At 40.4% G+C, this 24193-nt stretch overlaps 1 protein-coding gene across 1 annotated transcript; it reads left to right on the top strand.

The window, feature by feature from the left end:
* The first annotated feature begins 1671 nt into the window (after positions 1-1671).
* On the top strand, positions 1672-23069 carry WIPF3 (WAS/WASL interacting protein family member 3). Its single transcript, XM_059818838.1, has 8 exons — positions 1672-1702; positions 2553-2575; positions 16365-16497; positions 17170-17298; positions 18783-19541; positions 21147-21293; positions 21986-22087; positions 23029-23069. Exons 1-8 carry the CDS (start codon positions 1672-1674, stop codon positions 23067-23069), a joined length of 1365 nt encoding a protein of 454 aa, XP_059674821.1.
* The last annotated feature ends 1124 nt before the right edge of the window (positions 23070-24193 follow it).

The following is a 24193-nucleotide window of genomic DNA, read 5'->3' on the forward strand; positions in this document are numbered from 1 at the left end:
AAAGGAAGGCACATATGCAGAATTTTCTGAAAGATAGTTCATTTGTAGAGGTTTCGAAAAAGCATGGGAGGAAAGCTATAGGGCGTCTCCAATATTTCATTCAAGGGTTGTGGGTTATAGCGCCCCAAAATGCGTTCTTCTCCTGTGTCCATGGACAAGAGGATTCAGGATAGGGGAGTGTGATACATGGTGAAGTGAACACTTCCTATGCACTGAATTTTGGGTTGTAGATGGCCACCCAGTTTCTGGTCCTGGAACTTAGCCTGCATCACTTGGAGGAATGGATGCTGGGGCTGGGACTGGTGAGAGGCAGATAGAAAAGTCAACTGATTGCATTTCAGGTGCAAGATTGACTTCTAAATACCAAGAGCTGATTCCCATTTCCTTTCTCCCACTGCTACTCGCCTCCAGTGTGCTTTACCTCCTGCTGCCATGCACATGGTCTACCACAGAAGCGTGGGTTGTATTTTTTTCTAATTTGACTAAGAGCATATTTCCCAATCTAAATCCTTAATGAAGACAAAAGGCCTGTATTGCAGGGCAGGAAGATACTAGCACAAAACATATTATTAGCAGGGAAGATGCATTCTCCTTATGTCCATGTTTTTGAATGACTTAATTGAGGAAGAGAGATATCTTCTGATAATAGCTTTTTGCACAGGGCAACAATGAGGGTGGAACGGTAGAGATGCTGCAATGTCAGCTTTCTTGGAAAGCTTTGTTAAGCCATTATTGAAATGATTGTAACCAGTTCTGTTACAGATCCAGAGTGCTTTGAAACACTAGTCCTTTGCATAGCAATGTCTTAAGGGAGAAAGCAAATGGTGCAGAGGCTCTGCACAGTTAATTTTTGATCAATCTCCCATAAAGTATTTTACAAGATACAGCAGAAGGAAATACTCAAATATTATCTGGATGTTGTTCACATACACTTACTAGGAAGTGGACAAGGCTGCATGTACCTTTTAACGTCATTGCCTCTTCTAATCTAGCCCTTTCTAACAAAACAGCCAAGTATTCTCCTAAAGATTGTAACTTGCCTCATTTCTGTCTTGCCCTCTCTCCTGAAGCTCTCCAGATTGAACTGCCTCATTTCTCCTGCTTACACAGGTGATTCTTAAATTACTTGACCAAAAGGTTTCAGGCAGCTGGAAAAGTGTAAACAGAGTGCCTGCTTTTAAAAAAACAGGGAAGGATGAGGGGAGTAGGGCCTGCAAATTGTGGTCCTTTCAACATAACATAAATTTCTAGAGAAACATAAAAATGAGTAAAATGTTTATAAATGCTTAGAGGAGACAGGAAAACAAATTATGATCTACAGAGATGTATAAAGAACAAATGTGTCAAATCAACGTAATTTCCTGCTAAGATGAAGCCTTACAGAAAGGAAAGAAATACTGGATGTCGTATTTTGCTTTTGACGCTGTTCCACGTGACATTGTGAAGAGTCTCAGAAAACAGTCATGACACGATGGACGTAAAACTAGACGTAAAACCATGTTTGGAGCATTTATCCAAGAGTCACTATCAAAATAAAAGAAGTTATCAAGTATGGCATGTATAGGGCTCTCTTTGGCACTGCCTAGTACTTTCATTTGCAATTTTACTGATGAAATACAGGGGTTGCTTGTTGGCTTTACAGATTAGTTCATACTGAGGGGGGATGCAGTCATGCCGGGGGCTGGGTTAGAGATGAAAATCAGTGAGTGATGCCCTGTCATTCTGCAGCAGACTTTAAAAAAATCCAACAATTTACAGCTTTTATTGGAAGATATGTGTCTTTTTAGTCAGCGTATTAGTTAAGAATTGTGAAAAGTTTAACAAAAATGGCAGGAAAACACATGTGACTCTAAGGATGAAGCATTTCAAGTATTATGTGCTGTCATTTGGTAATAGAACTGTATTTAATGAAATTTTTGTAGAATTATTTCTTCATTTATTATTCAATCATGTCTTTTTATTCCTTTTTTTTTAACATTGGAGCAAGTTCAGTAAACCTTACAAAGTTCCTTACACTGTCCTTAGAGCAGCAAAACTCTGGCTTAAAGTCAATGGAGTTTTTGTCCCAGCAGGGGTGTCTACATGTGGTTGACTGTGATTTGTTCTCTGCAGAATTGCATTTCAGGGCTGTGCGCTAGATTAAGGCAAGGCGTAATAGTTAAAGCTGGACAGGTTGGCATCTATGTATTTGGTATTCATGGCACTTGTCCAGATCTGTGAGCTTGCTCTTTAGATGAATGTTGTCATCAGATAACTATAATGAGGCTGTTCGTACTGTAGTTTTGGAATCAGTGCAGTATAAAAGTCTTCAGTCTGCTGAGAGCTAGAAATTTGGCTGATCTTCAGCTTACAGTGTATAAACACATTCCTCTTCTTTTTTTTTTTCTTTTTATTTTTCCCACTTTTCTTTCTCCTCTCTTCCTTCCCCTCAAGGACATAGACTTTGGCTATATTTTTCATAACTGCGTGAAGCTAGAAATCTTAACGGATGCCTGTGCCGCCGCCGCCGCCACCACCACCTCCTCCTCCACCACCTCCACCACCTTCTGGAGGGCCCCCTCCACCACCACCTCTGGTAAGATTGACTTTTCATCTCTATTAGCAAAAGCTTAGCTATAGTAGCCAGCTCAGAGCTCCCAGAATTTTGTCGTGGATATTCATAGCAAATGTCTGAGGCAGATGCTTGTTTTGCTGGCTTTTGTTCTTCTATTCATTAGACCTGTGGTCTCCAAAGTGGGATGTGTGAGATGATCCATTGGGGTGCAGGAAGAAAATATTAGAACTTTGGTCATACATGCGTATTATTTATAAATAAATACACATATATTGGGGTATATGCTCAAAAATTGTTTTACTGCTAGGGGTGCAGGATCAAAAAGTTTGGAGATCATTGCATTAGAGTGCATGTGCTGAGAATTTAACATTTGTGAATACTTCTCCAGCCACAGGGAACTCATTTTTGTATTGGTAATGTGCAGGTTGTAAGTGTTAATTTCTTCATCCTCTTTCTTACAGCTTCTATTAAGACTCACAGTGTTCAGTGGTAGGTGTTGCTCTTTCTAGCACATGCCGTCCTCCTGGTGATACAGTACAATATGCTTTTATACATGTGCAGGAACAACTACCGCTTGTAACAGATCATTACTCTGCGTGTCATGAAGTAGAACATGTGCCCTGCCAGCATGTTTGCAATAAGAGGAGGATGCTCTGAGTGGAGTTTCAGGGTATTGCATTTTCATACCTTCACAATCAATTATTGTATCTATGGTAAAATGTGTGTAAGTCACTCCTTGTATTCTGCAATCATTTGTTCATAGCCTGTTTCTGCATTGAAATTCTTAGGCTGTTTTTGAAATAGTGAAACCCGGCATGGTTGTGTTAAAGACACAAAATCTCTCCTGACTTTTTTTTTCCCTTATGTTTTTCTGTCACTGCTGTAATTATTTGCAGTGTATGTTAGTCACTGTAGCAAAGCAGTACATGGTACTTCAAGTGTACTTCAAATTATTATTTTATTTTTTTTAAGAACTTTATTTCTCCCTTGCATTCTCTGGCATCTCTGCCTGTTTTGTCCCCATGAAGGTCGGTTAATTTTGTTTGCTGATGTTCTTATATTATCTTCTTCCAGGAGGAGGTTTCCTTGCATGTTTCTCTCTGCTACTTTGTAGGCTGAACCATTTTGTAAAACTCCATGAATTGTGGAGCTGAAGAAGAGGAAGACAAAGACTGCATTAAATCAGCAGTGTTTTATTCCTTTTATCATTCTGTTTTAACTTTGGGCACCATGAGCAGTGTTTTCAATTAACAGCTCTTCTGGGTTGGTACACAACCTATAGTTAGATACTGAAATTAGTAGGCTGAATTTTGTAAGCAACTTAATGCCCGCAGCTGCAATTAAAGTCAACAGAAGCTGCAAGTGTTCTTATCCTAACAAATTTAGCTCAGTAAATATCCAGAGACATTTTTAGACTTCGCTAACATATACCACTTGTAAATGACTTGAGAAAGCTAAGAGTACCTGTAAGGACCAGTATGAACATGTTTGGGGTTTTGTTTCCCCTCCTTTTCTGATGACTAGAACCTCTACTAGGATGGGGTTTTGATGCAAGAAGGCTTATACTGTATTTCCATATTTTAGTTAGATCATTCTATTTCAAATGTGATCTTCTGCACATAAGACATACAGAATTTAGGGTCAGTTTTACCATGGTGATATGATACAAACTGAACGTATTTCTAATTAATGCCTGATATTAAAGCTTTTCTGATTAATGCCTGATATTAAAGCTTTTCTAATTAATGCCTAATATTAAAGCTTTCCATTGACACTGAAAAGAACACATGAACCAACATAAAGAATTAGTAAAATGATGTGACAGAACATTTTTTTTTTTTGTAACAGCAAATGGATTTTTCCCTATCAAAACTGAATCAGAGAGGGCTAACTTTGAGAGGATCTGTAGTCTGCCTGGTGAGTTCAGCAAAAGCGCAGTGTAAGAGTCAGGTCTCCAGTTGGTGCCAAGTTGCAGACTAAAATCTTATAATGGGAAATCCATGAAAACTCACTATAGACCCTATTTTCTTTTACTACAAAGCTATTTTCTAGAACCTGATGTGTCTTTTACAGCTGCTAAACTGCCCAGCTGTTGTTACAGCTGCTAAATCTACAGTTGGAGGATGGAAGAAGAAAAATTCTAACAGGCATGTAGGTTTAAGGAAAACCTTCTAAACAAGTAAGTTTTATTTGGCCAACACCTGGAAACATTCCAAAGTAAACAGCACTGTGATTTTTATTATATTGATATAATTAAACCAGAGTAACATTTACATGTTAGCAATTAAAAGTTAGGTTTTAGTTTTGTTATCGATATGCAGGCAATCCACTAGTTTAACTTAACTGATTTATGTTAAAAGAGAAATGTCTGTGCGTAGGTTAAGGTTTTGCAGATATTGGACTTGTAGATATTCTGTAAGTATTTGTACTGAATTTTGCTCACAGAAGTTGTTGCAAGGCAATACTAAAGTGATTTGGAGATGGTATTTAAGACATGCTAGGAGCCACCTGTGCCCAACAGCTGAAAAGCTACTGGCTGTTAGAGCGTACCTAGAAGAAAACAAAGTGGATTTTTCAGGGGGGAATGGTAGGTTATCTGCAATAGCAGATGTAGGTGGCTGAGTCAAAATGTAAATAGAGCTAATTGGATTAATTGAGCATGGCTTCAAATGCCTGCCTTCTGGGGGTCTAGATAAAGATGAGAGGGATGAGTAGGCAGAATAAAACTGTGCCCCAATATATTTCCTGGCACTGGCTTACAGAATTCAGATCTTTTTCTCTTTCCCTTTTCCCTTCCACCCTAATAAAGGAAACTTAGCAAGGAGGTATTAGGATGTTTGTCGTAAAGCTCTTTTAATTTTATAGGCATATGTGCATCACATAGAGTGTGGTTTTTAATAGGTTTTTGTTGTTGGTGTTTTTTTTTTTTTTGGGGGGGGGGGTGTTTTGGTTTTTTTTAAGATTTCTGCTCCTGAAAAAATCTTTTTATTCCCCCTCTATTTCTTTTGCCTCTTTTGCCATTTAGTTTGGTATATGAGGCATTCTGGTTAGTTTTGGCTGTCATATTTCCAGGAGTAAATACCACCACTGAGAGTGATTAAAAATTTCTCAGCTTAATCTTCCAAGAGAGGATCAAGAGAGAATTTTGTTTTGATAAACCACGTTCACTTTTTACATGCAGTGGAGGCTGCTCACTGCTGTGCAGCCTTTGTCTGTACATTTGAATTCCTAATGTTATGATTGGTTGTAACCTATTAAAATGTTAATATTGAAGGAAGTGTGGATGTGTTGCAGCCCTGTGGGTTGTGCCTTATTCAGAGAAGATATTTGTTTAATGATTCATATGTTTTTGGAGTTTAAGAAAATACTTCTGTTCTCTTTAGAATTGTTATTACTAAAGTCTTAGCATAGAAATTAACCCCAAAAAATAATAATGGATCAAACGATTAAAGCCAGTAAAGTTGCACCAGGAGTTTATTTGCCTTATTGGCATACTGAAAACTAGGAGAGCAGGAGAAGAAAGGAATATGCTTGCTTTGGTGAGAGAAATGTGAAACTTGGAATGATGCTGAATGCTAGACTGGTGTGTAGATTAATCTTAATGATTGATGAATTCTTATTTAGCTAAAAAAGAAAATAAATAGAATTTCTGGTGTAGATAAACATATGTATGTGTTTACCAAGTTTGCTATTCTGACTGTATCTTCTGGTTTTGTAATAAAAGCTCAGAAGAGCAATTCCTTATGGTATAACACTGTGATAAATGCATAATTTACATAGAGGTAGGATTTCCAATGTGAAGGAAAACATCAGCTGGTAGTTTTCCTTGGGGGGGATGTTTTTTTCCCTTCCTTCATGCAGTTGTTGGAGTGCAAACCTTGTTGAGCTGTTTCCTTCAACCTTCCCAAGAAATTCAAAGAGCTACAGTGCATATCTGAAGTTGTGTAGGAGTTGGTTTTGCTCCTGTGACATTTAGCACTACTGTTCTTTGGAAAGAGAAAAAGCAATGCATGTAAAACAGCTTGGCTGAAGATACTGATGATTTATGGTAATTTGATTTGGTCTTACTAAATATAATATGAGAGAATGTGCACATGTAAGTGTGTGTGTGCATGCTTGCTAATTATTTATTGTAAAAATTAAGGTAATTCCTCAAGTTTTCATTCAGACCCCTAGACATGCAAGCCTAACACTGAAAGAATGGAATCATGCATAGTGCCAATTACAAAATATGTAGGAATGTGTTTATTAAAATTTCATGCGAGCTGTGAGTAAGATGATATTTAGAACTTTGTCATGAAGTCCCTAGGTCAGAGACACTAAATCATAATATTGCTGCTAGGTAAAACATACTGGAGCAAGAGAAAGTGCAAGCTTGGTAATCTGGTTGATGACTGGCCATCATACAGGCTGTGCTAAGGGCTGGGCAAGGTGCAGCTGAAATTTTTGAGAATTCTTTGTTCCAGCCAAAGTAAAGGAACTGATTTATAGTGTTTTAATAATGTATCACATCTCACACCAGTCTGCTTTCATAAAGAAGTGAGGGGCAATTATGTAGAAAAAAATGCTGTGTCTTTGTGTGGTTTATTTGACTTAATTTTCAGATAGTGGAAAATGTGGAATTGCATAGCTAGGGCATCTCGAACTGTTGCTGCTTTAGCCTTCTACTCTTGTAGCCAACGAATACAGGAGCTATGAAAGGTGGTGAAGATGTAAAGCAAACATAAATACTGTGTTGGCATTGCTCTGTGTGTTTCATCTGGACTTGAGATCTCTTAGGTCACCACTTCTAACGTATTTAGGTGGTGAGTTCTGTTTTGCGGGTTTCTTCATAATGTTGTGTGTTGTACATGTTGTCTGAATGGAAAGCATTTAATTTTTGTTCTTACTCTTGCTGTTTGTTTTTCATCTGTATAATTTTCCATATGAAAGTATGGAGATTGCAGTGTGTTGCAGAGGTACCAGCTGTAAATGATCAAGCCCAGGTACTAGAAGCAGCCTAGCATTGCCCTGAAAAAATCAGTGCTCCATCTGTAGTGTATGCAGTGTCTACATATTAAATTCCATCTGTCAATTAATATTACACTTGTAGACTTTTAATTAAAAGAGAACTCACAATTATAGCAATACTTGAGTTGGACTTCTCTGCGTGGCTGGTAGGTGACATTGCAAGAAATGTTAGTTTCTCACTATTCTCCTATCTTGGGCTGACCATAATTTTGCATGGATGCTAAAAGGCTTTTCAGAAAAATCAGTAGCTTCTTCACAGGTAACTGGGTAGGAGAAGTGACATAGCATTCTTTGAATAGAGTAAGATTAAATTGTGATATGTGTAGGTTGTCACATGTTGAATATTTTGTTATCACTACTCATAGTAGCCCTTGTCATTCTGGGGACCCTGCTATGGTAGACAGAGAGAATAAACATCAGCTCCCACGGCAGTATTTTCAGGCTTGTGCTGATTGACATTTTCATTGCAATGCCAGGGCCTCAGGTTTTCTTGTTTGTGTAAGAATTTTCACTTCTGTTTTAGTTGATGCAGAGGAAATATTGGGAATTTGAATCCCAAAAATTGAGAAATCAGAAGGTGAAGTTCAAAATAATTTTTTGAAGCCAGTCTCAGGGTATTTTTGGTATCTGACTTGTGATCTTTCTGAACTGCTAGGAAACGATTTTGGAGTAGTTTTGATTTTATACCGCCCCCATTTTGGTGGCTTCTGTTACTGCGTATTTTCTTTTCATGAAGGAACAACTAGAATTTATGTTTAAAATGTGGGTGTCAGTAAGTTAAATACCCACAGAAAAGCTAAATGGCTCAGCAGGTATAAATCATCATATTGATTCTGTTGCATTTTTGCATTCAGGTACAAAAATTTAGCAACCCACACTGGAAAACTTTAAGTACACCCTTGTTAATAAGCCCACTGCTCGTTTGTAGCAGGAGCAATTGAACCTTTAAGTATACAAGATTTACATTGTCTGATGGAGTGGTGCTAACATAAAATGAAGAGGGTTTTATTGGGTGCAGTGGCATTGATTGCTGGTGGTGTTCGAAATGAGCATTGGAATACAGATGTGGAAGAGAATAACTCCTGTTATGCTATTTTTTTTTTTTATCTTTTGTTCCCTGTCATTGTGTCTACTGGTACACTTCAAGCAGGTAGTTGCTAGTGCAGAGCAGGCACCGGGCTCTGCTAACACTGAAAAGCCTCGTTATTTGGGACAAATGCCAGGACTAGGCGGAGGCTAAAATGCCAGGAAGAGATTTGTAACTTTTGCACAGTACTTCCCTTGCTAGAAGTTGAGGAACGAGGCTGATGTAGACACAGTCTATCTAAGTACACAGATTGTTCGATGACCTTTTCAACCCTGCAGGTTCAGAATGCAGAACTTTGTGTGATGGAGGCTGAGATCATGGTTAATCATTATTGTGCTGGGTGTAGGTGGAATCGTGAAACGCTGGTCCTGTCATTTTCTCGAAACAATGACTTCATTAGCTGCCAGGAAGCTGTTTGGCAGGTCCCCTTATGTGGGTTCCCTCAGAAAAAATGTTGGCTGGAGGTGACCCCACGCATGGGAAGCGTTTGAAGCTCAGCTTGCTAGAAGGCTGAGAGATTGCCGTGTTTACCCAGGTAGACCAAGTGCCAAGAATTAATTAGTTTTGTCCTATGCTACACAGCAGAAACACAAGAAGCGGCTCTGATCTTGCGATTGACTGTGCAGGCGGGGTCTTGCACCATGGCAAGGTTTCCCATAATTAAAAAGCTTTAAGTTAGAGGTCGGGCCTCTATTGTGAATAGATGAACAAAACTCACAGATACCAGATCTTGCAAGCTTCTTTATAAACGAACATTTAAAATAAAAAAGTCATGTGCTTTGTTATTGAGCCTTACTGGATTTTTCCTTAAGCTGGAAGGGGGGGATTGTTTTGATTATTTTCTTTTGCATTTGACAGTGCATTAGTGAAACCACACCTGATGCATATTTAAAGTAAATGCAAGAAGAATGACAATGTTTTTCTCTATTGTACTTCTGTTTGTGACTTGCTGCAAACTGGGTTTATTTTATTATTTTAATAAGCTCCTGGTTTTTGTTGCAATTGGCACATTCCCAAGGGAACACTTTAGCTGCCGGTTTGAGAATTCTTTGTAAAAGCAATGCTTTTGCCTGCTGGGCAAACGGCTTCTGCTGCAAATACAAAATTGAGAATTCTTGGCATAATTCTAATCTAGTAATAGTGGATTGATCTTGGGAAAACAAGTTCCTCTGGCGTCTCAGATTTCGTGTTGGGCTACAAATGCGTAGATGACTTTTATAATCCTATGCTACATCAAAGAAGACATACTGGCTAGCTTACTCTGAGATTTCTGGTCATCTTCCATTGTTGCAAAACAACCTCATTCTTTTAATAAAAAATTATGACAATGTAGTTTGTTAGAATGTTCTGGCATCTTATTGTCAATATTTTTTTTTCTGTCAGTTTTGTTTTTGAAAAGGATGCAGTCTTTTAAGAGTTGAATTCATTTAAATACATTAATCCGGATGCTTACAGCGATCTCCTTGTAAAACACTTGCAGTCAGCAGCTTGTGGTTAGGTGGAAGGATGTTATGGAGTAAGTTGCTCGCAAGCAGGTGTCCCCTGTTCTTAGTCCAGTCTTTTTCATCAGCAGTGTTCCCAGAAGGGTGTTTTGTCAGGATGTTGCTCCTTATGGCCCCTAACTCTGTGTCTGTGCCCTTCAAGACTGTTGTGAGCACCAGTCCTGTGCTTGGCTTTCCTTCAAGGGAACAGGAGCTTTATGGCTGGTTGGGGACCTAGTCATCATCTCTCCCTCTGTGCTCTCCTACTTGGAGAGCCTTGCTATGCCATATGGGCGGTGAGAACACTCATCATCCTTCCTCAGATGATTTACCAACTCCAAACAAGCTGTGTTTTCTTCTTGATATTCTTAGCCATCTCTGGCTTGACGCACGTACAGCGTTACACAGCTAGCTTCACCTTTATTGTTCTCTTTCCTAAACAATCCATATTTGTCTACACCAGAATTCCAGTTATTGTTAATATACAAATAATATTTGGCTTTTTTTGTTATATTTCTAGTTGTTTGGCTCTTCCTTGATGCTTTGTATGTCCTTGAATTAAGGTTTAGATGTTTCAGTTGTCTCTCGCTGTTGATGCACAGTTTCTTCGGCCAGACTTGGCCCTGTCACATCACTGACTGCATTGCCTACGCAGCTATTGCTGGTTTTGCCCTGTCTGCTGTTCTAAACGCTGGTTTTAATTGTCCATTGCCATGTTTGTAGACTTTTGCATTTCTTAGTTTAAGTTTGATCTCTGAATCATGCCAGATTGGATGCCAGAGAAGGCCACGACTGGCCCAGGAACTCTTGTTTTCATGAACGTGTGTCTCTGTGGTCAAGCATCCCTTATCTTAGTGCTTTCTGTTCATCTTTCTTTATCTTGCTCCAACATCTTTCCCCTTCCTTAAAAGCCAAACCTGAGGTGTTCCATGCTGCGTTGGTGAAGATCCCTTGCCTCAGCCCACGTCTGTGCAGGTTTGGCTGAGCATAGCAGAGGGTTTGTTAAGAGCTGTCCTCAAACTCTTCTTTTACTAAAATATAGGCTGCATATGCCTTCTCCCAGTATCTGTGCTTGATCTCTACATTGAATCCTATTTTTTTGTCTAGGGGGAAGAATTGGTCATGGGAGAGAGGAAGGGTGATTGGCACCAGATTCACAGAAATAAATGAAATTGTCAGCAAAAGAGAGAGTTCTCTTTCTGCCCATAACAAAATACTGCATGTCAAATTGATTGATTTTTAATTTTGTCAGTGTGTGTCTCACCAAGTAGATAGTTAGGGATAAGCTAAAAGTATTTTGGCTTCTTTTTTGGTTTTGTTTTTTTATCTAGTTCAGATAAACAAATAAATTTTCTACACAGCTGTATTTTCAATACTTCCTATAAAAAGTGACCAGGAAAGAGAATCTACTGTGATGATACAATCCATTACATATTAGGAGTATAAATACTCCATACTGCAAGTTCTCTGAAATGAAAGAGAATGTAGTGCCTTTGGATGGAATTGTGCTTTATTTTATCTTACTTATGGCTCCTACCTATTATAGAGCTGGAATAGTGGAACCTCTTCTCCCAATTAGCTGATGGGTTTATTCTGAAACAAAGGTCCGTGAGTGCCTGGCTACTGGATTGTCCAGATGGCTGGAGGTACATTTTTGCTGCAACTGTCACGTTTATGAAGATCTACGCTACCGTGAAGTATTTTGAAAATTCAGTAAAGAGCATATTTAAAAATCAGAGTAAATATAACCCTTTTGTGGGACAGTGTATGCATCCACTGTGACCTGAACTACCTGCCTGGAGTCCAGAGGATTTCCCCTTTTCTGTGTGCAGGGGTGCTCTTTAAAATCTGAAAGATAATAATTAGTACTTCCCTATAATTAGTACTACTATGAACTTGTTCAAATGCCTGGTGCCTTCTGCATTTACATCATTTCAGTATCTGAGCACGTATCCCTCTTAAATATTTTTAAGTATCATAGGAGCCCAGAGGGTAGGTTGATGTTCCCATCCGTCTTGCAAGATGTAAAGTCATTTTTTGTAAGGTGATGCAAGTATCGCAGCAGTAATGTACCCAGAAATGGACCTCATTGCCATGGATTTCAATCCAGTTTCTTTAAAGAAGTCTCTCTGATCTTAATTTGTTTGATACAACCTAGTTTAGGGTGTTAAGATTGTGATTATTCAGGGCCAAACCTTGCGTGGTCCATATATACAGTGGAAGCAGAGTTGTTCTGCCTAACAAAATGATTCACTTTCACAGAACTCAAAACTGAAAGAAACTGTTACGTACCACTGGCTACCTCCCCACTGCAAGGTGTATTGCATGTCAGCAAGTACCTCTGTGCGGGGCCCAGTGACTTGTGCTTCACAAAAAGCGCTTCTGCCAGAGAGGATCCAGCCATGATCTGAAAACCAAGAAATTGATAATCTGCTGCGGTCCACAGCCCTTTGCTGCAGAATGGTTACTCTGGCTGCTTCTGTACTTGCTGCTTTCTAATTGGAGCTTGTCTGGCTGTGTCTTACATTAATTCACCAAATGTCTGTCTCTGCTGGATTAACAGACCCTGAGTCCTCACCATCATTTCCCTGTAAAGGTTTGTGTGTTGTGCAGGCAGACCACCCCTCAGACAGGCTTCAGGGCCGACAGACCAGACTGAGCTGCTAAAATCTGAACTGTTTCCTCCAGCTTTTTGAATACCATGTTGGCTCTTTCCTGTGCATCTCCAGTGTTTCAACATAATTTTAAAGATCTGGAGACCAGAACTGAACTTGTAATTCCGTTTTTGCTCACATTATTTTTCTGAAAGGAAAAAATATATCAGGGGAGTGTGCTATCCCTCCGTGCCATGGCACTGTGCTAGGAGGTCAGGCACACTTACTTGCTCATGCACACTCACTGCTGGAGCCCACTGACAGGTTCAGGCTTGTGACACTCTGGATGCAGTCTTTCATTTCAGAGGTATGGCCAGAACTTTTCATGGAGTAATTTTCAGTTTTACATTTGTATATTGTGTATTTATTTTTTCCCAGTGGTGGAAGAGTGCTATGTTTTGATTTGTTCTTTTCAAACGGCCTCAAGTTGAAGTGATTTGGATCTCTATGTATAATCATGCCGTCCTCATTATTGATTTCTCTGCCAGTCTAAGCTATCACCTGCAAATTTTGAAATGTTTATTTCCATCATTGATGATTTACACTCTGGAATACCACTTAATTACTGTGATTTAATGATATCTTCCTGTTAGCAGGTACTTTGGAGACCTGTCAGGTAGCCCAAACATTGATCCTATACCTTACTGAATGACATAGCTGAGGGTGTAATTTAGGACACTGAAGACAAAAGTAGTGGAGTTCAGTGAGATGAGTAGATCTCTTATGTTCAGGCAATTTACATGTGTGGTTTGTTCCGTTCTGTTTCCAAGTAGGTATTGAATGTGCCATTCTTTATGTCTGAAAGAGTAGCAGAATAACCTAATGGTTACTATGGTAATGAGAGCCCACCGTTCCCTTACTGATTCATGTAAATAAAGTATGGAATTTAATTTCACTCTGTGTTACCTGAGGCAGCTCTAGCATCTGATAAAACAAATGATCTTCACATTCTTCTCTGCTTCCCTTCTGATTTTCATTGAAAGATTGAGATGTTTCTCTTTTTGTAAATAAATGAGGCTGTGCTGCAGATGGGGAGGTAGAAAGCATTCTTTGTCTCGCAGCTGTTTTTCCTCTGTGACTCAAAATGTATTTGTCTTCCTGTTTAAATGCTTCGATTTCATGTGGTCGGGATTGAAGATTTGACACCCATAAGAGTTCCTGGGTTTGTTTTTCTCTTGATCCACAACTTACACATTCAGTATCTGTTGAGCTATGTATCGCAGGCATAGCATGAGTGTGAATGCCAGGTTAATTTTTTAATCAAAGGAAGGTTCCTTTCTGATGTGTATCAAAAAGCAATATGTTAAAAACACAAATTTGCAAATGCAGGATGCCAGTAGATAAGCGGGTGGGATACTTACCTTGTGAAATGATTCTTGACAAGAATTGTCACCAGCCTTGGGAGTGCAGGCAGCAAACAAGAAATCCGAAGGAGCTCTGACAGCTGTGCAACCAGGCAACACTACACCCCAGACCATCTTGACGTTGTAATGGAAAAAGAGAATCCGTATCAAGCTACTCAGCAGCTAATCAATCACCCGAGTCTGCCAGGCTGGGCATGGAAGATTGTATCTCTTACGTACATGAGGAGAAAGAAGAAGCAGCTGGGGCGTGGGATGGGGTCGTGCTTGAAGTAAGGGCATTTATCGTAAGAGAAAGGCAGCTTGTTACGCTGCGTTACGGGCCTGAAGAATAGTGTTCCTGCTTTTTTATGCTACAAATTGTGAACAAATTAGTATCTTTGCCATGTTAAAGTGATATCAAGTCATGGGTCACTTGGAAAGATAAGTTGCCATAAGTAGGGTATTTTAGCCTAATAGCTATTTGGATATCAAGACTTTATATTCCAATAGCCTACCTGCTCAGAGTAGATCAGGGAGATGAAGTGGACAGCTGGCATAATATACGGACACTTGAACCCAGAAATGAAAACACAGCTGCTGGATCTAATTTTAAACATAGGTCTTGATCAGATCCCTCTAGATCCTGGTTGTCCTGCTACAGTGAAGTCCTTAGTGGGAGTAGAGAGGCGTGAAGTTCAAGATACTGATAAAAAGCTTTTGTGAGAAGGGGAGTCACCCTTGTTCCAGTGATGGTATTTCCATTTTTCACAGTAAGTATTGTCAACTTACAGAAAATGTGTGTGGAAATAGTTTCTGGCTGGTACGTGTTCTAACACTGCTTACACAGGCAGCTTTTCTGGGTTGTCTTAATGGACAGTGGGACTCGCTGTCCTGAAAGCACAAGGGCAGGCAGCGCTGTTTCAAATTAGGAAACCATGTAACAAAGTGGATTTTTTCTAATATGTTTAAATAATATATGGTTAGAGTATCAATCACAAGATTGTAATTCTGAGTTTTTACATCAGGTGTCAGGAATGCAGCTGGCATTAGTGGCAATCTGGAGTGCCATCTAGTGGGGCTCTGCAAATATAAATTGTTTTGGTTTATTTTTTAGCAAGTACAAAAATAACCACAAGTAATATTGTACCAGTATAATTCTTCATTTAGGATTAGCAAGTTAGACATTTTATTAATTCAGCAACTGGTTAAGTATTTTCAAGTTTCTGTTTTGCTTTCAGAATGCTATTACCAAGTTGGGTTTTCTGTTTTAAAGTGAGACAATATTATTCTGTTTTATTGTGACTATGATGCTTTAGCATCAAGGGCTGTGGAAGGGCTGTGGAAGCACTTCTGGTATTTGTTCTCTTTAGGAAGTTAGCTAACCTACGGGAATTTGCAGTAGCTGCGGACACATGCAGCATATTGCTCCTCTGATGTGAAGATTCCTCTCTGTTAGACCACTCTGTTAACCACATAATAGGTTTAGAAATAACAGCTTTGCTCATTTATATATGCTTCAGGAAAGCAAAATGTCCAAACTTTTTGAAGATTTTTATTTTTTTGTAATAACAGGAAACTTGATGAAATAAAAATAAAGAATAAAAATATTTTATTGTTTTATTACAAAACTTTAAACTACAACCTGACTTTACATTTATGGACCTTGATTAGGCTAGAAAAGTTACTAAAATATAATTGTATTCTTCTAAAGACAGTCTACTTAAACTGGTGTAAATCTCCAATACAGAAACAGTCTAAATTAGCTAATGATCACATTCAAATATAAGTGCAATATGCAATTAGCTGTCTTTTTTTCCTAAGGCACAGTGGGTAAAACAGAAGTATGTTTATTCTAAGGTGGCATATAAAATCTTTGTTGTAAAGCATTGTAAATAGAATGAAAAGAGCTAACAAGAGAGGCAGGCAGAGCTGGAGTTGCGGGCCAGAGACCATAAATGGCCAAGCAAGAGGTCACGTTTCATTTAAGCATGTCCCCTAATTTCCTTTCAACAGTATTAGCACAGCTAGTGTTAGATTCATGTTCTATTCAAACTTTCAGGTTTCCTGCCTCCTATACAACTGAATGCTGTTCTTGTTGGTTTAACTCAAAGGCTTTGAATTGACAGGTGCCAAGGGTGGTTTATTTCGGATCTTCTATCCCATGTTTGCTTATGTGTCCTTTATAAGCATGTATTTTTGTTTGTACCTCCCATCTAATGCTCTTATTGTCAACAGGCAAGTTCAGAGGTACCAAAATTGCGAAAGGAAGACCAAAAGGCACGAAATGCACTCTTAGCTGACATCCAGCAGGGAACTCGCCTAAGAAAAGTGACTCAAATCAATGACCGTAGTGCACCACAGCTTGAAAGTAAGTATGTGCTCCTGAGTAAGGTCCCTGGGTGAGCTTTGCTGAAGCCTCGCTTGTGGAGGTCAGCTGGACAGTTTTCAAACTGAAGGGCAGGTTTGAAGGTCGGCAAAGTTCTGTATCTTCATATGGCTTTAGGATGCGGAGAGGGGACGCTTTCTAAACTTGCATCCTGCTCTGAGATCAACAACTACTAACGCTTAATAATAAGTCCATAACTGGCTATCAATCACCTTAACAGGCATTCCTTGTCCAGAAAAACCCCATGAATGATTAAATCCGTGAGTTTCTCAATAAAATAATTGTTTAAGCGGGAATTGTTCGCTCTGGCAAAAGAATTGTTCTTCGCTAGATAAAAAGAACAAAAAATGCCAAAAAATTCTGGAAGCATGAATTTAATGTCATCTAACACAACTTCTTGCTGATGTCATAATTGGTATGAAATTAAAAAGCACCAGAGGGTGCTGTGCTCCAAGATATGGGTGAGAGAGTAATGGCAGTTTACTGTATTAACAGTAACTTTCCTTGCTGAGCCTGCCTAAAGAGGGAAAAGTCTGGTCTTGACTATGTGTGTTGGTGCTAAGTCTTAGCAGTGTGAGGGCAAGGATGAGTGACTTACTGATATATCGTGCGTTTTTTTGTGATTTTTTTTTTTTTAATTTTTTTTTTTAACAGAACCCAAAGGAGCTAACAGAGATGGCGTTAATCCAGCCATTAACAAAGGCGGCTCTCAGCAGCCTCTGGGAGGCTTATTTGCTGGTGGCTTTCCTGTTCTCAGACCAGCAGGCCAGAGGGACATGCCGGGTAAGGGCTTCATTTGAATGAAACAATAGCTGGGGGGAACTGCGATTTGGGACAAAAGTACTTTGGGGTTAGCTTTAGTGATTGATTTTTATTATGAACCCTTAATTCATCTTGTGACCATGGAAGGCTCAATTAATGTGCTTGAAATCATCTAGATATCAGGTGCCTTATTCCTTAAAATGTCAATAATAAGCTATCTCTACACTGGGTAAGAAAGAGATTGAATACATTGTACAGTTTTAATGGGGATTGTTTACATTAGTTTAATGAAAACTTTTAATTGTGCATCGAATAGAGTACTGAAATCTGAGCTTATCAACTTCAGCACAAATGGCAAAGCCGTCACATTTCCTTCCCTCCATTTATGTGTATTTCTATGGTATTGCAGGTTTGTGTGTTACTTTAAAGATTTATATTTAAGATTCCTGTGCTCTGGTTTTTATAACGTACAACTTTGATCCAGCAAGGTAATTTATTGACCTGAAAAATAAGGCACTTGTCACTTCACCAAGACAGGGAGAAAAGGCATGTGTGCGAGCCCTACTGCTGCTTTTGCCTCAAGAAGTGCCAGCATCAATGACCTCAAGCACCGTTAGGCAGCTGGTGCCTGCTCAGGCAGCACACAGCAAAGTAGGCATTTGCAGGGAAAGACAGAACTTGGCTCTACCTGCAGATTTGTTTTTCTCCTGGAAGGCAAGCCCAAGATGTGCAGCACTGCTTGTGACTGGGCTTCCTCACATAGCTTCAGCTGCAGTAGCTACTTTGAGTTGCTCTTAAAACTATGACCATGCCTATAAGACTATATGAATACAGAGATTATTTTTTTTGCATCTTGCTTTGTGAAATCCTTGACCTTTACTCAGGAAAATACATTTTGTAAAGTCAACTGTCTTTGGGCATTTGCTGTTGAAAAGGAAACACTTGCCCCTGTGCCTTCCAGAAAGCCTTTGAGGCCGTACATTTAAGAATTTGGCTTTTATCCATGGGATTGAGATTTATGTAAAGTTTGTGTGAATGTTTTAATCTTAAGCAAGTACTTAACTTCAAGGACGCAAGTTGATGCGTGTCAATCTACAATGCGTGTTCTTTGAGGGCTTTTCACTCAGACTTATGATTCCTCCAAGCGGACCGCTCATCCATGTTCAGTGGGCTGTACTAGGCAGACAAAGCTGATATGAAGGACCCCAGGCCTCTGCAGAAAAGCACCTTCTCCTTAACCTATTTCATTTTGCAGAAACTGAGGAACAGGGAGGGGAACAGGAGGTCGTCAAATAACTAAGCAGAGTCCCTGGTGCCCACTGGAATACATCATCTCCCAAGCCCCGTTACACCAGGGGCAACCTGTTGGATACGAGATATTTTGGTAGCATTAGTTTAATTGCTCAGAGTAACCACTGGGGAGGGGAAGATGAAGAGCTTGCTCTTTGCACTGTTTCGTCTGAGTGGGAACAAAATCTTGATGTGTAACATGCGATGTTTTTCAGCTGGAAGGCCTGGGCAGCTTCCCGGAATCCGAGCAGCGGCTCCCAAGCCCTCCGCCCCAGTGAACAGCAGTGCTGCAAAGGCGAGCAGTAACCCCTCGAATCCCGCCGAAGGCCCACGGGCGGCTGTCCCACCGGAGCCTCCCAGCACCTCCCGAGCCGCAGTCAGCCCCGGGCGGCCCAGCCTGCCCGCCCCCCCTCCACCGCCTCCTGCTTCCAGCAAACCCTCCCTCACTTTCCCTCCTCCTCCCCCTCTCCCCCCTCCAGCCGAGCGCCCCCCCAAGAGCGTGTCCCCCAACGCTGCTCCTCCACCCGCGCTCCCTACTCCTCAAGCTGACAAACCCACTAAGTTTCAAGCAGGTGCTTCACACCCACCCCCTCCTCCTCCTCTTCCCCCTCCCCTGCCCCTCCTGCCCCCCTGCGGGTTTCCCGGCAGGACAACCGATTTGTCTGCTGCTGCTTCCTCTCCATCTGAAGGAAGGGATTGTCCACCTCCCACACCGCCCCCCCCACCTCCTCCTCCACCACCACACATGCACCCCCTGACCTCAAACAGGCTCTCCTTTCCACCCTCCCCAGCCTTCAGCAGTGCTCTCAGCAGTGCTGACGTGCCCCCTCCGCTGCCCCCCAAGTCTCCCCACCTGCTGTCACAGTTCCACAAGCCAAGCAGTATTCAGTCGCTGCCACTTCCTCCCACCCCTGGCCTCCCTCAGCCCGCAGCGGTGGCAGAGACCAGGAAGAAGAGACTTGGCCGAGGCTCAGGTGAGAGTGGCATTGGAAGAAGGGAAGCTTTTTTCTCACTTTGGCTAGTGGGGGAAATTGCACTGGTGGCTGGAGAGCTTGGAGGGGTGGGGATGAAGAGCACACATAGCAGCAGGGTGAGGTCCCTTGCCTGGGAGGAATACCTGTAGGTTGCACGGCGTGTAATAAGCATGCGAAACATCAGGTTTTTCTTAGCGCTGGGCAGGCACACTATATAGTTTAATCTGTGATTCTTGGGAGCAACATGCTGATCAGTGAAAGCAACATCTTAGGACTGCTGAGCTTCATCTTGCTTTTGTGTTGGCACTGGTGTGTCTCGAGCAATGACTGAGCTCAGGAGCGGTCTCCTAACAGTCTCAGGTAGGGCAGCAGAGTCTACGCCACCGTGTCTGCCAGATTTGCAGCTGCTCGAGTGCCAGCCTGCTCGTGACATCCCTCTGCTGCTGTACCTGTGCAGTCTGCAGCAATATTGGCAATGGCTGGGAAACGTTACAAGACAGAATAAAACAGATGGGGCAGCTACAGCCATAGATGAGCAAAGGCAAATACAGATGCAGCCCCCTCCTTTTCAACAAAAAGGAGCAGCCAGTGCCTCCTGTGATCAAGGTGGTAGGGCCAAAGGTTTCTCTGCCTACTTGGGAAGTGGGGATATTAGCCAGTGTTTCCTTGAGCAGATGGTAGAAGGAACTTTTATCAGACTTCTCTGAGACAATGAAGATTAAAAAAATGAGCCTAGATCTGTGTGGGTTTGAGTAATGGAGACAGCTACTTAATAAGGAACCTCTGAAGAAAATGTTCTGTACCCTGTATTTCAGCAACCACATGCCAAGAGAAAGATTACTGGTTCCCTTAGACAGCCTTTCCCATGGCTGTCAAAGTACAGCAGATCAGGTGCTTTGTGATGGTGATTAACGCTGCTCAGGAACTGTCTGATGAACTATTATTTTATCAAGATGCCTGTTTCTCATGGTGGTTCAACTTTCGAGGTTTCCATAAAATTAGACTGCCTTTCTCTTGGTTATCTAGGGGGAGAAGCAGTTTTGAGAGGCTGCTAACTTGGAGTCCTCGGGCTCCCTCCCCCTTACACAATTCCTGCAGTAGGTCTGCCCAGAAGATGTAAACTTTGAAGGCTCTTGCCACTCCTCAGTGAAATGCACCAGAATAACGGCAATTCCACTGCATAGCTGCCAAAGTGTCAGGAAATTATCTTCTTTTAGAGATACCATCTAGTGTGGTTGTTGGTTTGGTTTTTTTTTGTTGTTGTTGTTTGTTTTTTGTTTCTTTTCCTGAAAGAAACTGCTTGTTCTTGTGAAAGTGGAAGGATAGTCTCCCCCTCCAGACTGGGACAAAACCATACTTCAGAATGTCAGACTTTCCCTAGAACTAGAAATAGCAAGCCCTAGCCAACTCCAGCAGTAACTTCAATTTAATACTTAATGCTGTAAATCTACGGTCAGGCTTGACAAACAGCAGCTCTGAAGTACCCTGCAATAGCTGGGTAAGTTTGCCCCAAATACTGCATTCCTTCTATGCTCCCTCCATGTTTGTGCAAAGCTTACTGTCAGGTTTGTTAAGTCATGATGATGACTGCTGCTTCTTTTTAAGGAACAGGTGCTGGGAAGCTAGTCACTCCTCCACAGCCACCAGCAAGATCACCAACAACTGAACTTACAAGCAAGTCTGGAGTCTCAGCCTGGGCTACAGCTTATGACCCCTACCCAGCACTTAAAAATGGAAATATGCACATCATTGGTAATATAATCTAAATTAGATCTCTTAGCCTTAGTTAATGATTTTAGTACAAAAGCCTGTGTGTGTCTCAGACTTCAGAAACTCATTTGAGACTTTCGCATGGCAATAACAGGGTAGTATAACTAAATGCATTAGAAACATTTTTGTACCACTTTATACAACGAGAGAAAATTCAGGCTTTTTCACAAAGGTTTTGAATCATCCAGTAGGCAAGAAAAGCATGCGCTACCTGCAAAATTATTTAAGATTGTGAAAAGTTGCTGTAGTGTTCTTGTATTACTGTTCTTAAAACCAGTTCATGGACATTTAGTAGTTTCAATCCTATAGAGCAAAGACTGCTACGAATTATTTCTGTGGTCTGATGAATTAGCTATTCATTCTTGCTTATAGCTAGATGGCTTGAAAACAACCTGGGAATACGTCTATTACCACAATATCATCAACACAGAAAACTGGAATGGCAGCCAGAAGCTTAACTTCAGTTAGTACCAGGCAGTGTTTGCAATTAAGCCAGGAAACTTGGATGGCTCACAGAAGTACTCATCAAGATTGTTTATGGAGTGAGCCACTATCAATTCCAGGGCAAAATGAATCAGCATTTTTAATTGAAATTACTTGTGGCAATTTTTTATTCTTTTTTTTTAAGTATCTCTCTAACAGTGACTAATGTTTATTTCCCTGAAACTTCCCAGATGACTTTGAATCTAAATTTACTTTCCATTCTGTGGAAGACTTCCCCCCACCTGATGAATTCAAGCCATTTCAGAAAATATATCCCAGCAAGATAGCTAGAGGTAAGTGTGTAAACATGAGAAGGTCTGATTATTATCCAATAGTATTAAACACAAGGTGTGAAAATAAAGAACAGAAACCAGCATTAACGTGAAGAACTGGGCTGCTAGCATAGGCACAGAGAGGAATGGGATTTGTTACAGTGGTAACAGGGACCAAAGATACAATAAAAAGCACTTAATTACTGTAAAGTCTTAGTAGCAAAAAGTAAAATTATGTGGCTTGACATGCAGTATGTATTCTTTACATTGTTGAGTTTGCAGAGCCCTTGAAGTTAAAAACAGTGATGTCACCTAAACAGACTTAGGCAGCTACAGAGTTGTTTTTTCTGTTCATGAACTTGTTAAATCACAAAAGACTTGATCCATGTCTTCTATCATGTGTTTTCATTTAAATCCTATGCATGGTGTTTTACACACCTGAATAACAAAGGGACTTAAACCTGAACCTTGTCAGGAAAGCAATGAATGACTGAACCTTACTCCCCCCCCCCACCCCCTTAACTTACAAACTTGGTTTCGGGTCACTATTGTAGAAGTTCACCTATCCAGCTTTGAAAACTGGTAGTTGAAGGTGCCAAAAGATCTCATGCCCATATTCTGCTTTTTATAAAACCCAGTCTTTTCTGTATTATTAGATCAACTATTTATCTCCCACTTTTCATTAATTTTTTTTTGTTTGTTTCCATGTCAAGGTACTTTGCATGACTTTTCATAGCAGCCTCAGTCAGTCTAAATCGTCTGCTGTATGATCTGATCAAAGACTTTTTACTGAAGGGCTATAGAGCATGAGCTATATATATATATCTCTCTATATATATCTCTATCAGTTCAAGGGTAGGAGATAAATGCAGCATCCCTGCTGTAGAACTGCATCCAAAATACATATCCAAAAAACGTATCTATCTATCTGCTCTGATTAAACCTGTCCTATCTATTTACAGATCCCTCTAAAAATCCTCCATTAAGAACACATGTGAGATGAGAACAGTCTTCTGATGGTCTCTGGATTGGTATTAAAAAAAGTACAACATCAAGATAATACATAAAACAGAAGGGGTCCCATTTACAGCAATAGAGATTATATTTGAATTGCAAGTGCTGCAATGTTAACATTTCTATAAACTGGAAAAGCACTGTAAATGGTATTTTTTTTGAACTGGCCCACATACTACAGGAACATTAGTACATGCTTTTAAATCATTGTATATAGGTGGCTATTTTTTAAGCAAAGCAGCATAAAATTTCAATTCTTTGTAGCGCTGAAACAATTCTCATTCTTATCATGCTGACACATTACCTCAGAATCCTTTTTGCATTACATGCTCGTAGTGAATTTTTCCCCTTCCATAATACTTAAAAATTATTTTGGAAATTCTCCAGTTATTATTCAGATATTTTTTCAATGAACTATCAGGAACTAATGTGCTACCTTTTACTCTCTTTGTATGTTTCTTCACTTCTTATATTCTGCCTATCCTCAGATGGCAGCAGAATGTCACTTCCATGAACAGACAGGCCCACAATCTTTTTCTCATCAAACATGAAGAGGAAAGAGATAACAAGGAGCTGTGGCTGCTGTTGAGCCTACCTCTTATTGATTACAGATCCTTATAGGATAGTGTCTGAAGAAGCCCAGCTGGGTAGGGTGGTCATGGACTTGACAAAGACAACATAACACTTCCAAACTGGAGGAAAAGAAAGTTGTTCTACTGTAAGCAAAAAAAAAAAAAAAAAGTGTGTGTGAATGCACATGCCATGCAGCATGTATGTAAGGGCATGTGTCCTGTCTTTTCTTGCTGGCAAAGTGGTTATTTACCATTTGTGTGACAGACTGTCTTGACCCAGCAATTACGAGGCCTTTGGATGAGAGGTCCAACACCTGCATTTTAAACAGGCAACTAGAGCTGTGGTTGCTCCCTTGAATAGAGATAGTTGTTTGAAAAAAGTAACAACTGAGCAGCAGACAAGACTTGAGCTTCTGCTTTTAATATGCAGCCTTGGGTAAGGTCTTTGGATCACAGATGTTCAGATCTGGTCATAAGATGTCTATTTCCAGCAAGAATTACCCTTATTTTTGTGCATTTCACTGCATTAAGAGGAGTGTTG

Source organism: Gavia stellata, chromosome 6, assembly GCF_030936135.1.
Source record: "Gavia stellata isolate bGavSte3 chromosome 6, bGavSte3.hap2, whole genome shotgun sequence".
Taxonomy (NCBI): Eukaryota; Metazoa; Chordata; class Aves; order Gaviiformes; family Gaviidae; genus Gavia; species Gavia stellata.